This window comes from Cheilinus undulatus, linkage group 18 (assembly GCF_018320785.1).
Source record: "Cheilinus undulatus linkage group 18, ASM1832078v1, whole genome shotgun sequence".
Taxonomy (NCBI): domain Eukaryota; kingdom Metazoa; phylum Chordata; class Actinopteri; order Labriformes; family Labridae; genus Cheilinus; species Cheilinus undulatus.
In genome coordinates this window covers 11,979,658-12,006,786 of record NC_054882.1, presented here as the reverse complement: position 1 = coordinate 12,006,786, position 27,129 = coordinate 11,979,658, and the positions used below count along the sequence as shown (strand labels likewise).

Below are 27,129 nucleotides of genomic sequence, written 5' to 3'. Positions count from 1 at the left end.
ATAAATTTACAATTCATCACATCTCAGAGAAACGGCCGTCCACTCTGATGTCTCTTCATCCAGCTGAGATAGGAGATTAGATTAGCGCTGTTAAGGCTGTGCAGCATGAAATCACATCACACTAGTAGATTAATGTTGATTTAAATAAAGTAAGTGTATAAAATACACAGGATTAACGCTCTGCAGCGTCCACAGCATGTAGAATCTGCGTCCCTGATTTTAACCACACTGATTTAGACCATGAAAGTCCTGAAATAAGAGACAAAAGAAGGGGATAAAACTGGTTTATAGGGATTATTATTTCTGCATTATTCTAAAAAATATTTATCTCCAGTTCAAAGCTATGTTGCCCTTTTTAATTCACATAAATGAGGATAAATAACTAGTTAAATGTCTTGGATCTTTGTCCTTCAGAATTTTCCTTTATCTCTTCAAACAGAGATATATCTTTATTTTAAATGGTCGAAATGGGTCAGATTATCCAGCGCTTAAAAAAGAGTAAAGATTAGAGAAAAGTCAGAAACACAAACTCACTTTCATGCTTTAGAAGCTTGTTTTTCTCTGACATAAATTATTCCTTCTCCATAATTATTTCTAATTGATGTAGTGAGGAAGTTCAGACCCCTGTGAGTGAACCATGGGACCAAAGTTTTTATAAATTTGGTTTATTTAAACTGCCTCAGACATTAAAAATATGTACGTCAGTGTTAAATCATTTAAATTAGGGAAAGTTTTATATTAAACAGTCTGATGATTTAATCAGGGAGCGTGGAATTTTAAATAGAGACCTTTTAGCTCAGATTCAGATTTGAGGATCATAAATCCAGAATCTCCTCAGTCTTTATGTCCTCCTCTAAGGTTTTCATGGATTTAGGGCCTTTTCATGCTGTAGCAGATGACATTTAAGGTTTGAGAAACTAGACGATTGCTCAGTGACTTTTAGGAGAATAGATGAGACTGTGACCCTTCAGGCTTGCCGTAGAGCCCTTTGTGGGTTCTGTTTTATCTAACGTAGAAACAGCGTTGTCTAAAAGTCTAAAATCTTTGTCTATTTTTGGTCCAGAAGTTTTTATGTTTCTATTTCTGTTGTTGACTGAAGAGCACATCTCATTATTCACACCATGAAACGCTGTTTTTTAAAAAACCTGACAGCCACAGAAACAGGATTCATCAGGAACAGATATTTTTTCCTACATCTATCACCTTCATACTTTAAATTCTTATTGATCAGAGAAAGTCCTTCAGGTGTTTTATTTTACCTGATGTAAACCCATTTAGAATTACTTTTCAATGATGTTTTTGTCCATTAGAGACTCTCGATGGACATTTGCTGACGAACTATGGAATACCAAATCTGCATGTTCATTTCAATGATAAATGACAATTTACCCAAGGAATAAAATTTTTTTTCTCCCATTTTGGATTTTTTTGGTCATGTTTTACTAACAAAACCTCTCAAATATTTAGATTTGATCATAATTTTTTTTTTTAATATTTGTTAAAATATACAGCTACACTGAATTATCCTTCTTTTTTTCAAATGAAATTTTAAAAAAGTGATAATTCACACAAATGTTTACAGTATATTTCCATTTGCTCATTTACAGCTGGCTTTTATTTGTGATGTAGCCGCTACCGAGCTGCGCCCCTACCAAGGAAGGGGCAATGCGAACCATGGCGCCTGTAGACATGTCAGTACACAACTTTTGTCATTTTTGAAAATAAAACAACTCACTGCTGTTCTTTATTCTTCTTTTAACGAAGAAATGTCATCAAGTTCTCATAAAACCGGTGCTTTAGCAGCATCCACGCTAATGTCTTCCGCTATAATTGATCAGGTCTCTTGCTGCCGTTTGCTTACATCACGACACCACCGCGCCCAAAAGTACTGCCCCTCGTCACTGATTTGTCCTGTCACTTTCTAACCGGGCCCAAACGGTTCAGGCGGGGGCTTTGCAAGATGGATTCTCCAGTGAGAAACACAGAAACGGGCGTATCCATCTGCTTTGAAGGTTAACCCTCTCCACCATAGTAAAACACTCAACAAGACTCCACCAGCCACTAGGGGGCAGTACAGCTAAAATCACAGTCATGGATGCTTGGCTAATTTAACCAGACGGCTGCTGAAGGCCCCAGGGGGCAAACATGTGAAGAAGACTGTGACAGAGGTGAAGTGGATTCTTCCCAGCTTGTAGAACACCAAGCTCCAGATCTGGACCAGACTGAGTCCAGAACCAAACTTATCCAAGCTAGCACCATCCATCATCTGGACCAGCCAACTAAGGACACTACAGAGGGTGGACTGGAGAAGAAATAATGGGGGGAAAAACAAAGTTGTTAAACAGGATGGCTTAAAACTTTTACAAAGTGATTCACCAGAACAGAGGCAGAGAAACTCAGAGTAAGAACCATACAAGACTAAACAGCTGAGCTGGCAGCTGGAGGGACGAAGTCACTGACAGAACATTCAGGGAATGTTTGAGATTCATGACAATGAAGAATAAGAGTAAACGTATAACTCTAGGACGTTACTGCCACTAGCTGATAAAACTGCCTCACCCTAACCCTGACCCTGGGGCTACGGGCTAACGCTGACCCCATCTCTGCTCTCTAAAGACTGACTGATACAGGACTAGCGGGCCAACATTGACCCCATCTCTGCTCTCTAACAGCTGACCATATGGGGACTACGGGCTAACCCTGACTCTGTCTCTGCTATTTAACGGCTGACTGTAGCGGGATTAGCAGGCTAACCCTGATCTGTTCTTTGCGCGCTAACGGCTGACCGTAGTGGGACTAGCTGGCTAACCCTGACCTGATCTCTGCTTTCTAAAAAATGACCGTAGCAGGACTAGGGGGCTAACCCTGACCTGGTCTCAGCTCTCCAATGGCTGACCGTAGCAGGACTAGTGGGCTAACCCTGACCTGGTCTCTGCTCTCCAACGACTGACCATAGCGGGACAAGCGTGCTAACCCTTAGCTTTTCTCTGCTTTCTAATGACTGACTGTAGCGGGATTAGCGGGCTAACCCTGACCTGGTCTCTGCTCTCTAACAACTGACCATAGCGGGACTAGCGGGCTAACCCTGAACTGGTCTCAGCTCTACAATGGCTGACCGTAGGGGGACTAGCGGGCTAACCCTGACCCGGTCTCAGCTCTCCAACGGCTGACCGTAGCAGGACTAGCGGGCTAACCCTGACCCTGTCTCTTCTCTCTAACGGCTGACTGTTACGGGACTATTGGGCTAACACTGACCCTGTCTCTGCTCTGTAGCACTCTGATGAAGAACTCTGAGTTTAGAAGGCTCCGTCAGAGAAATCAGGGTGACTATGGTTATTTCTGACCAACAGTACTATCATGGTTTACCTGCAGGCATCAGAAATCCTTCTGGATCCCCTCTGAGGTTTTGTCAGGGCTCTGATCCTTCTTCTCTCTTCTATAATGATGGTTGATCAGGAGAGGGAAATGTTGGTTTTCCAACAGTAGTTCAGCTCAGTTCCTGCTCTGATGAATTCTGTCTGTTATTTTGCTGTGAACCAGGAGTTATCCATCTCAGGTGTCTCTCTCTCTCTCTCTCTGCTGTGAGGGAGTGATGATCGCAGAATCAGGGTAGGATCAGGTTTGATCAGAACTCCAGACTCTGTTGGACTGAAGTCTCCCAGCCGTCCCAGTCTCCTTCCTCTCAGCTGTAGAAGAACTGAAGATATTCTGATTGTGTTGTGAAATGTTTACGGGCTTCTGAGAGCCAAGACTAACGCCGAGCTGAGCTGTGAATCTCTCCCTCCGCTCAAACTGTCAGCTACATTCTGGGGGATTTGTGTTTCTGAGAGGAGTTATGGGTTTGGGATGCTCCATCTGTCTCAGGAACTTTAAATCTATGAAACGTCTTCCTACCTTCACACTGACTCTGAATATTGGAGAGAGGGAGTCAGAAATAGGCTCCAACTTTACTGTACTTAGTTTAATATTCCCCCCTCTCCTTTCTTCTTCCTATCCAAACTGCATCAGTATCATTAAAATCGCAGGACCAGGTCCGTAGAGTCCCCTCTCTGTGAGCTGGCTCCTCTGGGCTTTACTGGCACAAGTACTGACAGCCTCCCTGGGGAAACAGGAGCACCTTTAGAGAGGACGCTTCATGTTTGTGTATTTTTAGCCGGCGGAGGGCGGGTGGAGGCGTGCATGCATCTGTTGTGGGGAAATCAGGTGAATGTGGACTGAGCCAACTGCCAAGTACAGGGAGAAGGGTGGGACATTGGGATTCGCTACACGCAGGTAGCACCAGGATTAGCGCATTGCAGACTTTGATCTCTTAGCTGCTTCAGTATTGTGTCAGTTCACTTCCTGTTTGACCTCTGGGGTGGCGAGAATGCTGCAAGAAAGCCGCAAGACCATAATGAACATTTCTGATGTCAGTGGAGCAGGAGGCTGCCATAACTGAGCTTTAACATCAGAGGAATCTACGTTAGTATATCTGTTATTTAGAGCTGTTATTATGTAAGAGCAGGATAAATGGCATTATTGTGCTGAGGGAAAAGGCCGACAGAGGCTTTCTTATTTATTCATTCTGAGCAAATGGCATTTCCCTAATTTCAGCTCTAGAGAGGTGGGATAGGGAGAGAGAGAGAGAGCAAGGGAGGAGAGAGAGAGAGGAAGAGAGAGAAGGACAGAGAGAGAGAGAGAGCATGTGCGAGACAGAGAGCAGAGTCGACGCCGTCACAGAGTCACGTGCCCGCCGAGTTTCCTTGGAGACAGCAGCAGTGTAGTACATTGAGATGCTCGCCCGCTCAGTCGAGGGCAGATTGGGCATCTGGTAGCAGCAGCAGCAGGCGGATGTATGTGGAGAGCCAGACAGGTGCTCAGTCGCCTCTCAGAGGTAAGCATGCTGACTCCTGGTTATTTCTGCAGCGGCTGGCTGGTGGCTCACCTTCAGGCTCAGATGATGGGAGGAAGATGAGAGGAAAAGATGTCAGTTAAGGTGGTAATGATGTGAGTTAAGGTGGTAAACATGTTAGTTAAGATGGTAATGAGAGGTGAACATGGGAGTTAAGGTGTTACAAATGTAAGATAAGTCTGTAAACATGTGAGTTAAGGGGGTAATGATGTGAGTAAAGGTGGTAATGATGTGAGTAAAGGTGGTAATTAGAGGTGAAAATGTGAGTTAAGGTAGTAATGATGTGAGTTAAGGTAGTAATGATGTGAGTTAAGGTGGTAGTGAAAGATAAAGATGTGAGTTAAGGTGGTAATTATGTGAGTTAAGGTGGCAATGAGAGGTAGAGGTGTTAATTAAGGTCATAATGATGTGAGTTAAGATGGTAACGAGAGGTATTGATGTGGTGGTTGTAATGATATGGTTAAGGTGGTAATGACAGGTTAAGATGCGGTTTAAGGTGGTAGTGACAGGTTAAGGTGTGGTGTAAGATGTGGTTAAATTGGTAGCGACAGGGAAACATGTGGTTTAAGGTGGTAATGACTGGTTTCGGTGTGCTTTAAGTTGGTAGTGACAGGTTAAGATGTGGTTTAAGGTGTCAATGACGGGTAAAGACGTGGTTTAAGTGGGTAATGATGTGGTTTAAGGTGGTAATGACGGGTTAAGGTGTGGTCTAAGATGTGGTTTAAGGTGGTATTGACAGGGAAAGATGTGGTTTAAGGTGGTAAAGATGTATTTTAAGGTGGTAATGATGTGGTTTAAGGTGGTAATGACGGGTTAAGGTGTGGTCTAAGATGTGGTTTAAGGTGGTAATGACGGGTTAAGGTGTGGTCTAAGATGTGGTTTAAGGTGGTAATGACGGGTAAAGACGTGGTTTAAGTGGGTAATGACGTGGTTTAAGGTGGTAATGACGGGTTAACGTGTGGTCTAAGCTGTGGTCTAAGGTGGTATTGGCAGAGAAAGATGTGGTTTAAGGTGGTAAAGATGTATTTTAAGGTGGTAATGATGTGGTTTAAGGTGCTAATGACAGGTAAAATGTGGTTGAAGGTGGTAATGACAGGTTAAGGTGTGAGGTTGCATATGGAGCGTGTGCAGGCTATGACGGTTATTGTTCTGAACGGTAGATCCCGCAGTGCCATATTTGTTTGTGCTCATGGCCTTAGAAGGTAAAAATTAAAGCAGATAAATTACTCAGGTCTTGTAAATGTGCAGGGAAACTCCAGTTCATTAAAAACCTGCAGTGTTTCATTAAATAAGAGCCTGAGCAAGCACGGTAACGCAGGAGCATCTGATAGTAAAACTGTGTGCAGCTCCTTCTGCTCTGATTCTAGTTTGTTTTTAGCAGCACAGTTTCATCCTGGAGAGAAATGTGTAGTGGCTAAGGCTGTCAGTGCCTCATGCTGATAACATTATTCTGCACACTGTGGATATAAATAGTGTGATTTTAAGCAAAAATGCTGACTGGACAAGTAAGCATAATAGAACACAATGCTGCCGAGTTTGAGTCTATTTAATGAGAGCTCTAAATAACCGGCTTTAAAGTCTGATAACAGACACATACTACAGTACTCAGATGAAGAACTGATGAACTCTGAGAGTCTGGTCTGGTCTGGTCTGGTCTGGTCTGGCCTGGCCTGGTCTGGTCTGGTCTGGTCCATTAATGAGACTCGCTGGTCCTGGGGTTGTTTGGGCTCAGACAAGCTCGTTCAGGGCCGACCAATCAGTTGCCAGATGGACCCCATGGCTTTGTTTTCCCTCCCACAGTAATGTCACCTCTCTGCTCTTCCACAGACTTCCAGTTTAATTAGAGTTGTTGTTTTGCTCTCCCTGGTGTTAATTAGCTGAAAACAGTGATTTCATGACTCTTACATGCTCTGTCTGTCTGTGCACCACTCTCCCTATCTCTTACCCTCTTTTGTACAGTTGGATTAAAGTGAAGTGAGGATCGCTGATTCATGATTACTAATAAAATGCAAATGCCCTCTCCTCCATCCCCCTGGTGACACGCAGCACAGGCCTCTGCAGCGTAGCATTAAAGACCTCTAATCTTGTCTTTTTAGTCAGCCGAAACCAGCGGCCAACAACATGAACGACACAATGCTCATGTCCTCTGGGGCACCCACTCCCACCAAAAGGTAAGATCCACCTCCCAGGCATCCTGCATAAAGATATGATCCTGATTATTCAGAATTAGCCTCACTGCTGTCATTAGAACTCTGATTTATTCTGCACAGATGACAAAATGTCACTTTGAGTTACTCACATGCAAAATCAGTTATTTTTATCTCAGACTTGAGTCTGACAGATTCTCTCTCATCATAGAAGAATAATGCCACAGACTACAGATGCTTCCCTCACTCTGACACAGATTTTTCTACCCCAGCTTCGTGGCCTTCTGAGTATTTTTAGAGAACATTTGCCACGCTGTTACAAAGAATATGTGAGCGGTGCTTCTTAAAGGCTGGATCTGACAGATTATGATAGAATTAGAGCCTGGTGGTGTAAGCAGATAGCAGGACTGCTTCTGTGAAAGCAGCCTGTCATGTGGGTGAAAGGCCAGCTCTGCTATTATTATTTACTCACTCCACTAATCATCCATTTGTGGAGATGAATCCGATAACGGAGAGCACTCTGAGGGCGCTGTAATGTACCTGCTCCTGCCTGGATCTGCCTCTCTGTGTCTCTTTATCACATCTCTACACTGATTGGTTTCTGAGGACGGGACGACCCAGGGACGCCGGATGTCCAGCAGCATGTTTGAGAGGCAGAGAGGTCACTGATAGGTTACAGGAATAATAGAGGTGTGCAGATAGACCTGTTAAAAATCAGGGCATCAAGGAAGATTGATGGAGTCTGTGGATGTTTATCTGACTGATCTTCAAGCTACCTGCACAGGTAACTCAGGGTTAGGGTTAATGTCAGTCAAGGCAAGACTGAAGCGTAAGAGTGTCAACTTTAGTTTAGGGCTGTACCTATTGATTATTTTACTTTCAAATAATCTATCGATTATTTCCTCTACTAATCTATTGATTATTTTGGGGTGAATAAGCTGGGGTATTTTAATGAAATTAATGTGGCTACAAATTTTGCAAATACATTTCAAAAGCTTGTCCCTTATATTTATATTTTATTATTCTTCTCTTCAACACAACTGTGCATGACATGTATGCAAAACACTGAATGTGTGGACAGCTCAGCAGACATCTGAGGCGTGTAAGGGTTTGGGCTCCCTCAAAAAGAAAAATCCTCCAAGGTGCCTTTTCCTGTCCTGAGAGAACAGGGAAAAAAAGCATATAGAAATAAATTTAACAGTCACATTTTTTAAAATAAGCATCATCTCTTTATCATAACTGCTAGACATACATGTACAAATAATCCTTGAAATAAAGACATAAAAAACAAATAAATGTATACAATAAATGTAATGTAGCCTATATATAATATAAATAACCTTTTGTTAGCTTTTCTTGAAGATAAATAACATATATCGTTCTAATCAGATATCAGGGTGATTACTTTGACCTTAAAACTTGACATGATTTTTAAACATACTTTTTTCATCACTTTGGTTATATTTTTACATCAGTGTGGAGGGAAGAAAACAAGTCAACTAAAAGACTAAAATAATGACATTAAGAGACAATTTATTAAACACTTCTAACGGAGCAAAGAGGGAATGTAAAACAACAACAATGCAGAAGTGCAATGCATGCAGAAGTGATACAGAGCATTTATTAAATAATAACCAGGAAAGCAACACATTCCTTTGATTAGAAACTATAAATACATTATGTTCAGTTGGGGATACAAGTAAAAACTACTTACTGTGCCGTTATGCGCCTGCAGCGGTATTGTGCCCCTGGATGCTTTCTCTGGAGGTGCTCCAACGTAGCAGCGGTGCTACTGTAATACTACGTTTCAACTCTGTAAAGCTTACAGAGCACCATGTTGTCAGGATTACATTTCAAGTATTGCCAAACTGTAGAGGAGAGTTAGTGAGGACTTTCCCCTCGACAAGCTCGCCTTCGGCAGAGCTAACTCTCAACAGCTAACTCTGATGGGGCGCAGCCATCTTTCTCCTCTCTCCCAGAGAATGGGCCCCTGATAAAATCCAGTTATTGGACCCCTGATAAACCCAAAGAATGGACCTCTAATATACCCAGAGAATGGGCCCCTGATAAATCCAGTTAATGGACCCCTGATAAACCCAGGGAATGGGCATCTAATATACCCAGAGAATGGGCCCCTGATAAATCCAGTTATTGGACCTCTGATAAACCCAAAGAATGGACCTCTAATATACCCAGAGAATGGGCCCCTGATAAATCCAGTTAATGGACCCCTGATAAACCCAGGGAATGGGCCTCTCACATACCAGGAGAATGGGCCCCTGATAAGCCTGGAGAATTGGCCCCTAATGGTCCCAGAGAATGGGCCCTTGATAAATCCAGTTAATGGACCCCTGATAAACCCAAAGAATGGACCTCTAATATACCCAGAGAATGGGCCCCTGATTAACCTGGAAAATTGGCCCCTAATTGTCCCAGAGAATGGGCCCTTGATAGATCCAGTTATTGAACCCCTGACAAACCTGGAGAATGGGCCCCTGATAAACCCAGTTATTGGATCCCTGATAAATCCAGATATTTGACCCTTGATAAACCCAGAAAAAGGCCCCTGATTAACCGAGGGAATGGGCCTCTGATAGACCCAAGAAATGGGCCCCTGATAGACCCAGAGAATGGGCCCCTAATAAACCAAGAGAATGGGCCCCTGATAAACCCAAAAAATGGTCCCTTAACAAACCTGGAGAACAGGCCCCTGACAAACCTGGAGAATTGGCCCCTGATAAACCCTGAGAATGGGCCCCTGATAAACCTAGAGAATGGGCCCCTGATAAACCTAGAGAATGGGCCCCTAATAAGCCCTGAGAATGGGCCCCTGATAAACCTAGAGAATGGGCCCCTGGCAAACCCAGAGAACAGGCCCCTGATTAACCCAGAGAGGAGACCCCTGCAAAATCTAGAGAATGGCCCCTAATAAACCCAGGGAATGGGCCCCTGGGTCTATCAGGGAACCATTCTCTGGGTTTATTTTCCGTACAGTTTTAACAGCATTCACTATTTTTAGCTTAAATTTGCTATAGTCTTTGGTTTTGCTGACCTCCATGGGCCCCCAGTGTGGCAGGGCCCCAGAAAGCTTTCCCCTTTATCCCTTCATTATGTGTGGCCTTGTTTGTCTGTAGTAGTAGACCCAGCTAGAAACCACCTCCTTGTTCTGATTGGTCAGGTCCTTTTTTTTTAGACCTGGAACAATCCTTTCAGATTTGGGTAATGACAAAAGGATCAGCAGGGTTGACTCTGAGTGATCTATCAACTCTACTGGGTAAACAGATACCACTTTACAGATATCTATTTTATTTACAGCCGATATAGGCTTATAAATATATCAGACTACAGATCTGCTGAAGGAGGACATCCTGGAGCCTCAGGGGTACTCATGATAAAACTACAGATCTGCTGTTGGAGGACGTCCAGGAGCCTTAGGGGTACTCATGATAAAACTACAGATCTGCTGTTGGAGGACATCCGGGAGCCTTAGGGGTACTCATGATAAAACTACAGAGCTGCTGTAAAGGGAAGAGGGGAGAGGATGTGTTAGAGCCTCTGTGATGCTGACTAAACAGGCCATGTTGGGTTTAGATGTGGGCGGATAAGTATTAGGATGAGGCTGTGTCACATTTGGTCTCTAAATATTCATCCACGGTCATAAACAGCCCGCCTGCTCTCACATGAAGGGCCCATGAGTCAAAGATGTCACTGCTGAATAATGCACGCTCCCTGTGGCTCCGTTCCTGTCTGTTCTCCTCAGACTGGTGATTGAAGGAGAAGTCCACTAAACTTGGACCATTTCATATCAAAGGTGCTGCATTTTCTGCTCCCAGCCTCCATCGGCGTCTGCTCTGCTGACACGGCACCCGCTCTCCCTCTCTCAGACAATCGCTCACCATGAGCTGCTCCTCCAAGGGCGAAGCACAATTTATTACCTGTTAGTCATGCAGAACGGCGGCGAGGGAGGGAGATAAAATTAAAGAAAGAGAAGGAGCAGAAACAGGCGCTACAGCTGATGAGTTTAGAGTCAGTGTGAAGATGTGGGTGTCATTACCTCAGATCTTTGTGTCCACTCTCAGCCTCCGTACTTTGATCAAAGACATCAGGACCACCACTGTGTATGCTCTGAACCTAGAAGAAACTAGGGCAGTAATTCTCAGACTGTTATTGATTTTAGAGTATTGAAATTAAAGGATCATATTTAGAACTGCAGAAATCTGCAGTCAGCATCAATGCCTTTAAACAGATTTTAATTAAGAATTAACCAACTGAATTTCCAAGTTTCTGTTTATAATTCTAGAGTTTCATCTCCTCTGACTGTGGAAGAAAGAACTGCATTAAATCACACATTGATTAGATTACCTTTAATGAGATTCTGCATGCATTTGCGAATACTTTACTTATGTTGCAAAGTCAGCAGCTGTTTGTAATGTATCTCATCTAAGGCTCCTGATTTTGGTTATTAAACAGAATGAGACGAATACTGATGGATTTAATGAGCTGCAAAAGCAAACAAGAGCGTCAGCAACAGGACTGATAATGTAAAATAAAGTTATTTTTGATGCCTGGATCCACTGACTCCATGAAGGTGTGATTGCCAGCATGTATGGGACAGCAGAGACCCTGATAGTGGACCCTGATATTAGTACAAACCTAACATTTCAAACAGGAGCTTTAAAACAGGAGTTCACTCTGGTTTTAGTTCTGCCTTTGATTTTTTTATGAATGTCATTGATAAGAAAAAGACATTAAATTAACTTTAAAGTTATTTTAGTTAAAGGTATTTAAATTTAATGTGGATGCCCTCTAAAAAGAGGAGCATAAAATTGAAATCTTTCAGTGTAGTTTTAATATCTGACTCCACAGCTGAGGGGGGGGTCGATGATGGATGTCAAAGTGATCAGCTGATTTAGAAACAGGTTTACTCCGCATTCCCCACTCTGGATTCTGGTTTGGCTATTTAAAGACAGCAGTGTGAGGTGGCCTCTATCCAGAACCACTAACCTGTAGTGTAAACATACTGTACATGGGCTGCACTGGCTCTGCAGTGCTCAAGTTTGCTCTGACCAAAGGTGAGTGACCTCACACACTGAAAGCGTGACTGGAGTGCAATAGTGCAACGCAATGCAAGCAACACAGCACAGTGCAATGTAATGGAACGCTTGCAACACAGCGCAGCACTGTGCAATGCAATTCATGCAACACAATACAACACAATGTCAGCAATCCAACGATACATAATGCAATGCTTCACAATGCAATGCAACAAATCACAACGTCAGCAATGCAATTCTACAAAATGCAAAGCTTTACAATGCATTGTAACAAAACACAATGCAATGCAAACACTATGCAATGCAATGCAACGCAATGCAATGCAATTTAATGCAATGCAATGTAATGCTAAGCAAAGCAATGCAAAGCAACACAGCACACTGCAATTCAAAGCAGTACAATGCAAATCATCATGCAATACAATGCAACACAACACAAAGCAGTCCTGATCAGCTGTAGACAAGAAGGCAGAGGTCAAGGAGAACTGTTAGTTCATGCAGGAAGATTATGTTAACAGCAGATTATTTGTCCTTTTTGGGGGTTGACTTACCATTCATTATGATATGATTCCATGTTTTTATTACTGCTCCCATGGGTGAGTACATCAGGAAGTTATGTTTTGCTACAACTGATGTGTGGTTCCATGTAAAATTTTGTGGCTTTTCCTCATCAGTGGTGCTGTTGTAGCTCTGTAACTCTCTGGCCTTCTGATGGCCTTTTAATGCATTATCAATGCTTCAATAATGCTTTATAAATGCACTATTACTGCATTATTATTGTTTGTTAACACATTATAAATGCATTATGATTAATAACAATAACAATAATGTATTTATAAAGCACTTTCAGTCATGTGCTGTACATAGAGATCAAAAGAATTTAAATAAAAACACTTGACAATAAAAGCATTAAAGATTCAACTACTCCGATGTTTGTAATAGATGTTTTTATTGATAGTTTATGTATGTCAAAAGGAAGTTTAACATTTTTCCAGTAGATTTCCGCAAAACCCATTATTAATTCTTTATTAATGCTTTAGTATGTCTTTGTAAATGCTTTATTTATGCATTATTAATGCATTAATAATGCTTTATTAATGCATTATCAATGCTTTATTAATGCATTAATAATGCATTAATAATGCTTTGTTAATGCTAATACAATTATTTCTTATAAAGCGTTGCTGAGTTTTACTTTATTAATCTACTGACTATCTCATCCTACTGTTTATCTGTAGCCCAGTGTAATGCTTTAAAAAAGCATTATTCACCAAAACAGTCTGAGTCCTTTTTGAGATTTTTCTGAGATTTAAAACAAAACCGTTGATTCCTTCAAATGTGAGACAAAAATGAAAGATGTCTGGGAATGAGACCAGATCAGGAGAGCTGGAAAGATCTGGAACTGACTCAGGATGAAACAGGACACCACAGGAGACAACTTATAGACAGACCAAGAGCCAGACCCTCAGAGAGGATCCATTGAGGGTCCTAGCATGGCTGTATCTTAGCTGAGGTCCCATCTCAGACAGGTCTGACAGTGATGATCTTCAGGTTTACCTTGAAAAAGACATCTTTGACCTCAGTGGGACTAACCTGGTTAAATAAAGGTTAAATAAATCTCTGGTTTAAAGTCAGAGCTCTGGTTTTCTCATGGAGACATTTTATTTTCTTTATTTGAACTTGAGCAGAAGGCTTTTACGTAGGTGATGGTATCTTTCAATCCAGTTATCCGCTGAGTATTTGGAGATTGTGGAAGAAGAAAAAATTAAAGAAGCAAAGAAGAAGCTGGAGAAGCTAAAATGATGTTATCACTCTTGACTGTTTTTATGGTCTCTGAGAAAAGATAAGATTTGAACAGAGATCTGGGTGAAGATGCTGGTTTTAAGCATTTAGGGCCTCTAGTGAAGGCTGCAGGGACTGTGATGGTGGTGGTGGTGGTGGTGGTTATTGTGGGTTTAGATCCAGACTGGGTTTAATGGTCTTAGTCAGATTTAGAGAGTCCAGAACTTTCCTTTTTTGCTCTCCTTCACTGCTGAGACAGGATGGCATATGCCCCGTCATCTGTCAGCTCCGTATGTCCCACCCATGATCATTTAGAGCTCCATGCCTCATTTGACATTTACAGGCAGTGATGAAGAGTTAAGAACGGCACAGACTCAGTCTCAGACATTCAGCATGCTGCATTCTCCCAAATTCATCTCTGCTTACTGTTCTGATTATAAATGTTTATATCATTATCAATTCATATATCATTATATGTCTATATATTTTATCATTTTAAATGTATATATTATTATAAATATATAAATTAGTATTAGCATTGTTGTGATTAATGGCTGCAGCCTGTCTCAGCTCTGAGCTAAAGCCAGCTGTCTCACCTGAAGGTCACCTGACTTCTATAATCCAGATTCTCTCTGCCTGTTCAGACTAATGTTAGACCGTTATCATTAACGTCAGTGTTTCTGTGGACTGTCCATCTGATCTGTCTCTGTCTCTGACTTTGTGCAGCGTCTTGGAGAGTCCGAGCCGGTTAGACGAAGAGCACCGCCTCATCGCTCGCTACGCCGCCCGCCTTGCAGCCGAGGCGGGAAACTCCACGGTGAGTTACATGGATAGATGCTGTATTAATCTAGAGGGAGATTCTGAGTTTGACCGAAATCCAGAAACATGAAGAGTTTAGAAGCTGCAGAAGGACTAACAAGGCTGATTTAGACTGATTTATACCAAAATCAGACTGATTTATACCCAAAACTGATTTAGACTGATTGAGACTGAATCAGGTGGAATTAGACTAATTTAGACTGCCATCAGAACCTTGGATCAATTTAGACTAAAATGAGAGTAAAACTGAAATCAGACTGATTTAGAGAAAAATCAGACATTTAAGACTGATTTGAACTAAATCAAATTGATTTTGGTGGATTTAGACCACAGTTGGCCTAATTTAGACCAAAAACAGACTTATTTAGACTAATTTAGACTGAATCAGACTTATTTAGATTGATTTACAATTAAAACAGGACCTTAGACTGATTTGGATGAAAATAAGATTAAGACTGAAATCAGACTGATTTAGCCTGAAACCCCTGATTCAGACTGAAATCAGACATTTAGACTGATTCAGACTGATTAAGACTAAAATCAGACTTTTTTAGCTTAATTGAGACTGAAATTAGATTAATTTAGACTAAAATCAGTCTCTTTTTGGCTAATTAAGACTGAATCAGACTGATTTAGAATGAAATCAGAACCTTAGACTGATTTGGACTGAATCAGACTAATTTAGACTCATGTGGACCAAAATCAGACTAATTAAGACTAAGATCAGAATGATCAGACGGATTTAAACTGATTTTGACTGAAGTGATGTCGATTCAGACTGATTTGGACAATAGTCATGCTGATATAGATGGATCTGGACTGAAATCAGACTGATTTAGACCGAAGTTAAACTGAATTAAACTGATTTAATCTGAAATGAGACTGATTTTGTCTGAAGTCAAACTGATTTGGACTGAAATCAGACTGACTTAGACAGAGGTCATACTGATTTAGACTGATTTTGACAGATATTGACTGATGTCAGAATGATTTAGACTGAAATCAGATTAATTTGGATTGAAACCAAACTGATTTAGTCTCATCAGAATGAATCAGCCTTATTTAGTCTGAAATCAGACTGATTTAGACTGGTCAGACTCAAAGTGATTTAGTCTGACTCAGACTGATTTTGACTGAAATCAGAGTGATTTTGACTGAAATCAGACTGATTTAGTCTTATATTGTATTTGGTTGTCTTGTTAAAAACCTAGTCGTGTTCTATGTTATTTTGAGTTCAGAATATGATTGAAATAAATCAGTCATAATAGGAACTACAGGTTTAGAGGCACAGTCCCAGACTCAGAGTCGACCTCCTCATTAGCCGTATACTGACTCTGCTGAACATTAGATAATCGTTGTCTGACTGAACACTGCTCTTTAAACTAGTGAGAGAAGCATCAATAAAAAGAGGTCGAGAAATCCCTCATGAGAAAAACCATCCACATTGATTGAGACAGATGTTTTACTTTGAGTTTATTTAGATGAGTTCAGACTTTTAGACGGTGGGATGAAGGAGCAGTGCTGAGATGATATCACTCTCTGTTTCTGCAGAAGTCTGCAGCAGAGCATCGTTTCTGATCTGAAGGAAGCTGTTTCCCTCTTTTCTTCTTCCTTTTCTGTAAATGCTGATCTATGATTATTTTGTTTTTCAGCAACAGTGTCCTCCAACGGATCTGAGCTTCAACTTTGATGCAAATAAGCAACAGAGACAACTGATCGCAGAGCTGGAGAACAAAAACAGGTAGGCCTCGGTATCTAGACTGGAATAAACCATGGGGGGAAAACAGGGTTCATTATAAAGAACCTTGGTATTGTATCTAAATAGAGCTGTAAGATATCTAAACTCTCCTTCAGGGAGATCCTCCAGGAGATCCAGCGGCTTCGTCTCGAGCATGAACAGGCCTCTCAGCCAACCCCAGAGAAAGCTCAGCAGAACCCCACGCTCCTGACAGAGCTGCGTCTCCTCAGGTATGGTCCATCACTGCTTCTACAGGAACGTCTTCATCCTGACAGGACAGAGGAGCTGTATGTAATTGAAGCAGTAAGACCACGACAGACCCAGCAGAAACCAGGTCCTCCTCATTCAGCAGGGTGATGTCTGCATTAACTCCATCAGCAGCAGAGGTTAGGGTGTCTCTAGGGATGCTCACTCGCTTTGCTTGTTCTAGAGGGTCTCAGTGGGGAGTGGGGACAGATCTAGTTACTCTGCTGGCTGATTTTGGTCTGGGTTAGATACTGGATCAGCAGAGAGGACAGCAGCCATGACAAAGGTGTCTTAGATGTTTTAGAGCTTTAAAGGCCCCATCTGCTCAGAAATACACGGTTCTATCAGAGATAGCGATAAAGACTGACTAACCAGAGAAAAAAGTGACTCCTGAGGATGGTGGAAAACTAACATCCTCCTCCAGGCAGAAGCAGCTAACCCAGCATCAGGTGAATTAGCTGAACTCACCGACCACTGGGACAGGTAAAGAAACCTTCCCTAGCCTAAAAAGAACTATGTTACAGTAATAGTACTAATAATAATACAGTACTTACATGAACATTGGTTCTGCTTCTTTCTACTGAGGGTATAAGTAAAGCTGGGTGGATAATAGAAATGATAATAAATCAAAAATAAAATATAAATATAACAAATAAAATTGTTATTATTATTATTATGTCTCTCTCAGACACAGGAAGGATGAGCTGGAGAGGCGTATGTCGGCGCTGCAGGAGAGTAGACGTGAGCTGATGGTTCAGCTGGAAGGACTGATGAGGTTACTGAAGGTAAACTGTCTCCTGGTTTCGGATGGATTATTTAAGACTAGATAGACATGGTTATAATCTGTTCTTCTCGCTCACTGATAATCTAGATTACATGATTTCTGGCATGTTTGCTCCTAAAGCCATGTTCACTTTAACATGTCTTTAAATGCATGAGTCCCTGTCTTCTTCCTCTGCTCCTCTCACTCTTCTCTCTGCTCCCCTCTGCTGGCTGATAGGATGAGGAGCAGAAACAGGCTGTAAGTGGACCTTAATTCACTTTACTGGCCTCCATACCTGGCTCTGACATTAATGCTTTATTCCTCACACAAAGCAGAGTGCAGTCTTGTAGTGGTCCTCATCATGGAGGTTTTTCTTGTAGATACTTAGGAGGTAACGGTAACAAGGTTCCACTGTGTAGATGAGTTTTCTGTCCTGTGGTGGCCTTCGTCATGGAGGTTTTTATTGTAGATATTTAGGAGGTAAAGGTAAGAGAGTTCTACTGTGTTGATGTGGTTTCTGTCCTGTGGCAGTCCTCCTCGTGGAGGTGTAAAACCTCAGACCTGGTCCATCCTTCAGAGGACTTATTTTAGGTTCAAACACTCTGAAGTGTGTCTCTCAGCCTGAATGTCACAGACCGTCAGAGACCTGCTCCTTTCATTGGAGCTAACAGCCTCTCCTCTAATGTGACTGCTGTCTGGTAGACCATCTGGCAGCTGGCTCAGAGCCACAGACACAGGTCTGCACCAGTCCCAGAGTCACACATGCTTCTAATTACCCCACAGACCCATGAAAGGTGCAGAATAGTCAGCCAGTCTAGGGTTCTCTGCTCTGTTAGCTTTCCCCATCAGGATTAAGTTCTTTAGGTCACATCTGTGTCCGTGTGGCTTTAATAACACGCTGTAGTCTTCCTCTGGTAGCTCTAAGCCTGAACCAGTCTGAGGTCTAGAGATTTATTAGACCCAAAATTCATCAGATATCTGGACGTGGAGGGTTTGATGTTATAGAAATGATGTGCCCTGACATATAAGTGGTTGTAGTAGCATCACTGCCAAATCTGCCCTAAATGTACCACTTTAATAAAGCAGAAATTTTATTGTTACTGTTTGAATGTGTGTTTATGTTCTCAGAGGTGATATTCTACAGAATACACCTTTACTTTCTGTGTCTCTGTCTTCAGTCCCAGTCTGGAGGCTCCCCTCACTCGTCCCCCAGTCACGGGGCCGGCTGCTCTATGCCCATGCCCATACGCTCCACCTCAGCTGGATCCACCCCGACCCACACGCCACAGGACTGCCTGGCCGGGGTGGGGGGGGACGTACTGGAGGCCTTCGCTCAGGGTGAGTGGGTGACGCCACAAAACTCAGGCAAAGTAAAGCAGCATACAGAAAAAACTAACATGGATATACATATTTGTATTTATATATGAGAACACCGTGCTATAGGAGGAGATAGTCCCGGTGTTTGTAGTCTGACTAGAGAATGTCTCTGTCCTTCAGGTGTTCCTAGAAATCTACGGAATGATCTTTTAGTAGCTGCTGACTCAATCACTAACACCATGTCATCTCTGGTGAAAGAGCTCCATTCAGGTGAGTCTGCTCCTCATGCTCCTCATGTTCCAGGTGCTTTTACCAGACTGTAGCTCTTTAAATAGTACTATAGACTTTTCCACCCTTTTAGGCTAATATCCTAACTTCTGACTCAAAAATAGAAGATGAGTGAAACCATGGGGGCTCTGAACGTACTTGCAGATAAAAGCTTTGAGTCTTTATAAAGGAAATGAAATATCTCTTCTCCAGATTCAGACTTCCTCTTCATCTTTGATACTGTTGTTCCTGTTTCTGACAGTCTCACTCCATGCTTTCTGGTTTTAATCTGAGTTTCCTCATCATTAAAGTCGGTCTCTGACATTGTTTTTACAGTCGATGACGGGGCAGAGGACGAGGAGACCAACATGAGGAACGGTGGGGACAGAGGTGAGACTAAAGACCTGATAATAATAAACTGAACCAAGTAATAAAGACCTAAAAATAATAATCCTATATCCCATAATAAAGACCTGATCATAATAAACTATACCCAATAATAATGACCTGACAATAATAAACTATACTGGATAATAAAGACCTGATAATAATAAACTGTACCAGATAATAAAGACCTGATAGTAATAAACCTATACCCAATGATAAAGACCTGATAATAATAAACTATATTATATAGTAACCTAATATAGACTTTGTAATGATGAAGCAGATATTGTGCTGTACATTGTCCAGTTAGACCCAGACATTATCAATTTATATTTCCTACTTATTTTTCAGCTGAAGCAGAATGATCATGAAAAAGTAAGTATTTTGTATTTATATTTTAATACATATTGTAGAATTGATGATGAGAACAGCCATGGCAGTGAATATTCTCTATTAATTGATCATCAGTCTGCTCAGTAATCAGGTCAATATAGAGATTGTTAGGATAGAAAAAAACATGTCACTGTATCTACATCAGCTTGTTTTACCCAGTTAAAGAGAAAAGGATCTTCATCTAAGAAGGAGTCTACAGCATTGGTTCTCCACTGGTCCAGCATAAGGACCTTCCACCAGCCCTAGTGTGAAAAACAGGACCCAAATTTTCTAAAAGTTCAATTGTTTCATTTTATTTTATGCAATTAGCACTGTTTGGACCCTAATGGGAACAAAATATGACCGGAGAAAAACATGATAAAAACTTGTCTAAAAGTACATTAAAGCCAAAGGACATGCATGCATATCTTTTAGTTCTCTTCATTTTCCTAAGACAACTTGTACATTTGTTATTTCTTAAGGTATTTCCTCACTTTTAGGAAAATTAGCTTTGTTATTTAGGAAAAGAAGATAGATACACTCTTCTCCAAAAGCACTGGAACTGTGAGGTCAGTTCTTTTATTTTGCTGTAGACTAAAAACATTTAGGTAGGACCCTAACCATTTATCATGTGAGATAAAGTACAAGGCTATGTAGATGGTGATACCTTCACTCCTGTCCTCTGGAGGTTGTTGCTGATGTCACTAACAGTAAATGGTGATACCTTCACTCCTGCCCTCTGGAGGTTGTTGCTGATGTCACTAACAGTAGACGGTGATACCTTCACTCCTGCCCTCTGGAGGTTGTTGCTGATGTCACTAACAGTAGATGGTGATACCTTCACTCCTGCCCTCTGGAGGTTGTTGCTGATGTCACTAACAGTAGATGGTGATACCTTCACTCCTGCCCTCTGGAGGTTGTTGATGATGTCACTAACAGTAGATGGTGATACCTTCACTCCTGCCCTCTGGAGGTTGTTGCTGATGTCACTAACAGTAGACGGTGATACCTTCACTCCTGCCCTCTGGAGGTTGTTGCTGATGTCACTAACAGTAGATGGTGATACCTTCACTCCTGCCCTCTGGAGGTTGTTGCTGATGTCACTAACAGTAGACGGTGATACCTTCACTCATGTCCTCTGGAGGTTGTTGCTGATGTCACTAACAGTAGATGGTGATACCTTCACTCCTGCCCTCTGGAGGTTGTTGCTGATGTCACTAACAGTAGACGGTGATACCTTCACTCATGTCCTCTGGAGGTTGTTGCTGATGTCACTATCATTAGATGTTGATACTCAAACCCAAATCTTTTCAGTCTGCAGCAAAAAATAAAAGAACTGCCCTCACTGTTCCAGTGCTGTTAAAGGACAGTGTCTCTCAAAAACCTGAGAAAATGACTGAATTTTTTTGCCTATTTCTTTGTTTCCTGGGATGCATTTGCGACCCACTTTCTAGTCTTGACCAACCAGTTGTGAACCAGTGGTCTAAGGGATGTGATTTAGTCCTGATCTAAAGGATGAAATAAGTGAACTACCATGGCCGTTCTCCTATGTCAATCTTTATTCTGTCTCCAGTTTTTATTTTCTGAAACATAACCATCAGCTGGTGCCAGTAATGAAGGATTTTTTTCTTATTTGTTGGACTGGATAAAAAGGCAGGTAAATAATTACATGAGGCCATCTTTATCCAAAACCATACCGGTCTGGCTCCTGATTACAGACTTCTGCTCCGACTAAAGCCTCCATCCACAGTAACGAGGCTCCATGGCAGACAGCCACAGATCCATCTCTACTGTTTTTGGACCGTTTAAGCTCTCAGCAGATCTAAATGTGTTCTTCTGTTTGTTTCCAGGCACAGCAAGAATACTGAAGCACTGAGGACAAGCAAACACCATCCACCCTGTAAGGACATTCAGTCATCAACTGGGACGATTGAGATACCAGATCTACCCCCCCGGCATTAGCACGTAGAGTAATGCATGCTGTAATCTCTGAGGATTTCACTATGTGAACAGAAACCTTCTCCACGTCTTACAGAGACTAAGATGTGTTAATTAGAGAGTCTGTATGTTGTCCTGTAATTATCAATGACTGCTGAACAATGGCTAGCTGTGCTTTCTCCTACTGCAGCAGATCATTCTGGATATAAACACGTCTGACCACGGGAACACGCCGCCATGACAGAGGTCACATGACTCTGACCTCCTGTCACATGTTCCCCTCATCGCTTTTGTATGATCAGTGTTTGATTATTGAGGTCTTATTGTTTTTGCATGAAGCTGCACTCATGTCTGATTTAGGGACCATATCGTACCAGCTCTCTGTGGGTGAGGATGGAGAGGGGACAGTGTCCCTCCTCTCTGTTGGTAAGGACGACCGAGTGGGGGCAGTGTCCCTCCTCTCTGAGGGTGAGGATGGGGGAGGGGGGCAGTTTCCCTCCTCTGGCTGCGTTTACATGCACATCCATATTCTGTTTCATTTGTCTGAGCTCAGACTCCTCCTCAAGTTCAAGTTTTTTACTGTTTGAGCTGTGGGGTTTAGGTCTAAATCAAAATCCTCAGTAAGTGTTTTCTCCTGTTTCAGTCTTTATGTTGAACTAAGCTTCCACTAGCTGTAAATTCAAACAAACAGAAAAGAAATAATACAGACTTAGACCTACAACTCCTGCAACACAGTACACTAGTGTTCTATTAAGAAATATAAGATTCCCTTCAATGAATAACAAAACTGGATTCAGATCAGATATTAATTGACCATAAAACTGTCATTGGGTGGGCTCTGATCCAGGCTGGTCCAGGCTTTGAAACTGGATCATCCAGATTTTGAACCATGCTAGTCCAGGGTTTAAACCATGCTAGTCCAGGCTTTGATTCAGGTTGGTCAGGCTTTGAACCAGGCTGGTCTGGATTTTGAACCAAAATTGTCCGGGCTTTGGACCAGGCTGGTCCAGGCTTTAAACAATGCTGGTCCAGGCTTTGAACCAGGTTGGTCAGGCTTTGAACCAGGCTGGTCTGGATTTTGAACCAGAATTGTCTGGGCTTTGGACCAGGCTGGTCCAGGCTTTAAACAATGCTGGTCCAGGCTTTGAACCAGGTTGGTCAGGCTTTGAACCAGGCTTGTCAAGGTTTGGATCCAGGCCTGTTCGGGCCATGAACCAGGTTGTAGACACAATGAGTTCTGCTGTAGACCATGACTGTTCCAATTCTGGTTTTACTGGGGCTCCGTTTCTTTTGCAGCTGGCCTCAAACAGACTCCCTGATCCTTAGCTTTCATCTTTGTCTCTCTCTGTAACTCTGAAGGTTGCTTCTTGTTTTAGAACAATTCCAGAGCCTAAGCATGAGTCAGAGCCTAAACAGCAGTAAGAGTCTAAGCAGGAGTAAGAGTCTAAGAAGGAGTCAGAGGCTAAACAGGAGTAAGACTCTAAGCAGGAGTCAGAGTCTAAGCAGGAGTCAGAGGCTAACCAGGAGTAAGACTCTAAGCAGGAGTCAGAGTCTAAGCAGGAGTCAGACTCTAATCAGGAGTCAGAGTCCACGCAGTCAGAGTCTAAGCATTGGTCAAAGCCAGAGCAGGAATCAGAGTCTAAGCAGGAGTCAGAGCCTAAGCAGGTGTCGGAGTCTAAGCAGGTGTCAGAGTCTAAGCAGGTGTCAGAGTCTAAGCAGGTGTCAGAGTCTAAGCAGGTGTCAGAGTCTAAGCAGCAGTCAGAGCCTAAGCAGGAGTCAGAGCCTAAGGTGTAAGAGTCTAAGCAGGAGTCAGAGTCTAACCGGGAGTCAGAGTCTAAACTGTAATCAGTCTCTAAACAGGAGTAAGAGTCTAAGCAAGAGTCAGAGTCTAAGCAGGAGTCAGAGCCTAAGCAGGAGCCAGAGTCTAAGCAGGAGACAGAGCCTAAGCAGGATTAAGACTCTAATCAGGAGTCCGAGTCTAAACAGCAGTAAGAGTCTAAGCAGGAGTCAGAGTCTAAGCAGGAATCAGAGTCTAAGCAGGAGTCAGAGCCTAAGCAGGAGTCAGACCTGGTCTCCAGAATATTCTGTGCATGTAAACTCCCTCACTGTGTCACTAACTACTCTGCTGCTATCATGCTCTCAGAGAGCTACCCTGAACCATGAGGGCTGTGCGATTACGAGAAACCAAGGGGCTACAAAAACCACAATCATGAGCTGCAGTCTCTAGTCCGCGTCCCTGTATCTACAGTGGACTAGCTGGTACCTCAGTATTTCTAATTGAAAGGTAAGGAGACACCTCAGGATGTTAACATGGGGAAGAATCAACATGAGCCTGTCTGTGTAGGGTCATAGTTAGGTAGGAAATGCTCATAGTTTTATTTAGAGAATAAAGGTTTAGTGAAAATGTTCATGTAGGTGCTCAGGGAATGTAGAACTACTGTAGGATTATGGTCCTATTTATCTAAGATCTAACAGACCACAGCCCTGTGGCATTAACACTAATGATGATCGGAGGGTTTCATTCCAGAATATTCACTCACTACTGTAAAAACTAGTCCTCCTTCTTTCTCCTGCTGAGTTCAAGTTTGAAGTAGATCATTTTGTTCCTTTTTACCAGAGATTCAGACTCATTTTGGAGTGAAGCTCTTCAGATTCATCAGGGAAAAACAACAGGAAGTGATCAGTGTGAGGATGTGGATCAGTAGAGTTTATCTGGAGGGGCATGATGATGGAGGTGGTTTGAGGGAATCCGTCACCTTCAGTGGTTCAAAGCTTTGGTCTGTTCTTGGATAAAAATGAATTTATTCATTCATGACAAAGGCCTGGGAGGTGATTAAGAAAAAAATAGGAGAATTGTTAAGAAATAAAGGTTAAAATGAGACCAATTCAAGCTGATTAAACCAAACATGCCCTGATATTCAGTTAGTCTGTCCTATAAACTACAGAGAAGGTTTCATCAGATGGTCCTCTACCTTTGTGGAGGGTTTTGTCAGCCCCTCTTATAAACTACAGTGACAGTTTCATCGGGTGGTCCTATAACCTTTGCAGTGGGTTAATCGGCTTCTCTTATAAACTACAGAAAAGGTTTTATCAGGTGGTCCTTAAACCTTTGTGGAGGGTTTCATCGGCCTCTCTTATAAACTACCGAGAAGGTTTCATCAGGTGGTCCTTTAACCTTTGTGGAGGGTTTCATCGGCCTCTCTTATAAACTACCGAGAAGGTTTCATCAGGTGGTCCTTTAACTTTTGGAGGGTTCCATCTGTCAGTGTGGAGAAAAAGAACCAAAAGAGGCTCCTGTTGTCAGCGTTTCTAACTGTGCTGTTTTCATCAGTTCTGCTCTATGTTAGCGTTCTCCTTCTTATTCTCATTTGTAGTTTTAGTGGAGTATAGTCAGTGTAATGATTTTGTCCACACAGAGTCAGGTGTTTTAACACCTGTGACTATCAAGGGTAAAAGAGTCCGAGCTGCTGAGGTTTGAAGCAGAAATCTTTAAAAGCAGAGGAGTTTATGTCTTCCCCTTCATCCTGGCCACATTTTAAAGAAGTTTGCTCTCTTTCTGTTCTTTCAGTTTGTGCCTGTAGCTGTTCTGTAAAGTGCTGTAAAGTAAGCATTCAGCCAATCTGATGATCTATCAGCCTTTCTGTCTGTGACTGTAGACTTTTATTTATTGATGATTTAACGTGTTCTGGAGGGAAACTGACGCTCAGCCTTTACATTTGTGCCAAACTGTTAGCAGAAATTGTGTGTCTTTATTCCCATCCCAGGTAAATATGGAAGTATATCTGCATTAGTGCATCATAGTTGTCATAGTTTAACCTGAATGCCTGGAGATATTTTCATCATTTCTGCTGGGAAAATTTGTTTTTAATCATTGATCAACACATTCCAGATCTACAGACAGACAGGCACTGATGTCATTCTAGCCAACATGGAGGCAATACTATAAACCCTGTCAGCCCAAACTCTGGGTATAACTGAACACAGTCAGTCATAAACCCTGTCAGCCCAAACTCTGGGTATAACTGAACACAGTCAGTCATAGACCCTGTCAGCCCAAACTCTGGGTATAACTGAACACAATCAGTCATAAACCCTGTCAGCCCAAACTCTGGGTATAACTGAACAAGTCAGTCATAAACCCTGTCAGCCTAAACTCGGGTCTAACTGACCAGAGACGGTCATTAACCCTGTCACAAAAACTCAGGGTCTAACTGACCATAGTACGTCATAAACCCTGTCAGCAAATACGTTGTGTTTTATTAGACACAGTGGATTATAAACCCAGCCCAAACTCTGGGTCTGACTGAACACTGTTGGTCATAAACCCTGTCAGCCCGATATCGGGGACTTAGTGAACACTGTAGGTCAGAAACCCTGTCAGCCCAAACTCGGGGACTTATTGCACACTGTAGGTCAGAAACCCTGTCAGCTCAAACTCGGGGACTTATTGAACACAGTGGGTCATGAACCCCTGTCAGCCCAAACTTTGGGTCTAACTGAACACAGTGGGTCATACAGAGGTGCAGACATGGGGATCCTTCTAGAACAGCCATGTTCCCATCATGTTCTTCTCTCTGTCCGTGTTCTTTATGGTTCTGCTTCTGCTACACTTTTGGTTCTCATTTTGATTTGACTCTAACATTGTTTTATGTCACAGCCACTGTCTTTTGTAAATAAATCAAATGTGAGATATATTAAAAAGATTTAAATATGGCTTCACCTTGTCATGATTGTTGGTGTCTTTTATTGAATATCATCAGAGGTCCTCCAGGTGTCACTAAACACATGTAACCAATCAGAGCCTACATACACGGCTCATAGCATCACTAAAATACTTCATACTACATATGTAGAAATACAGGATGAATCACTGCAAGGACCTACAACCTCCAGACCAGGAATGAGAGATGTGACAGGGGACCAAAAACCAGATTCTAACTCAGCTTTTTACTCTGGGGTTCCCCTTTCGTATTTGAGGTATGTCTAGGAACTAATGTTACTGCTTTTCTGAGGATAAACCCCAGGGTTCTCAGTCACTCTGAGTGTTCTAGCTTAAAGGTTGGCCTGTAAGTCTCCAATCAGTGACGTGCTAATATTTGTGTGTTTTTAGGTAGATTCTAGGATAAACAGTCATATAAATCAAGCTGTATGGTTTCTACCCCTGGATTTTCTTCAAACAGAAACAGTTGAACATTTCTTCCCACAGCCTAGAGCAGGATCTTCACCTCAGTCTTCATTTTGAAATCCTAACTCTAACCTAACTCTTCTTTTATTTGCTGGAGCTCAAAGATCTATCTGAGACGGGGCTTAGAGACTCAGATCTACCCTCCTCCTCCTCCTCTGTGGATCCTACAATGGCACCAGCTGGTCTGTCATGTCTGCTGCCCTCACATGAACCACTCAGTGTT

General features: G+C 42.2%; 1 protein-coding gene across 6 annotated transcripts in view; it reads left to right on the top strand.

Annotated features, from left to right (window-relative positions):
* The window catches only part of dtnbb (dystrobrevin, beta b), a 41,309-nt gene extending 14,937 nt beyond the window's left edge, over nt 1-26,372 (top strand). For 3 of the 6 annotated variants that reach the window (XM_041812030.1, XM_041812031.1, XM_041812029.1), the window contains exons 11-21: nt 6,988-7,062; nt 14,601-14,691; nt 16,346-16,434; nt 16,548-16,661; nt 17,366-17,462; nt 17,678-17,698; nt 18,619-18,778; nt 18,938-19,027; nt 19,361-19,414; nt 19,763-19,786; nt 21,634-26,372. In XM_041812030.1, the coding sequence (XP_041667964.1) occupies nt 6,988-7,062; nt 14,601-14,691; nt 16,346-16,434; nt 16,548-16,661; nt 17,366-17,462; nt 17,678-17,698; nt 18,619-18,778; nt 18,938-19,027; nt 19,361-19,414; nt 19,763-19,776 (805 nt within the window). In that variant the 3' untranslated portion in view covers nt 19,777-19,786; nt 21,634-26,372. The remainder of the gene's footprint in view (nt 1-6,987; nt 7,063-14,600; nt 14,692-16,345; nt 16,435-16,547; nt 16,662-17,365; nt 17,463-17,677; nt 17,699-18,618; nt 18,779-18,937; nt 19,028-19,360; nt 19,415-19,762; nt 19,787-21,633) is intronic. The other 3 variants (XM_041812033.1, XM_041812032.1, XM_041812035.1) reach the window with 3 other exon arrangements.
* Nucleotides 26,373-27,129: the final 757 nt, after the last annotated feature.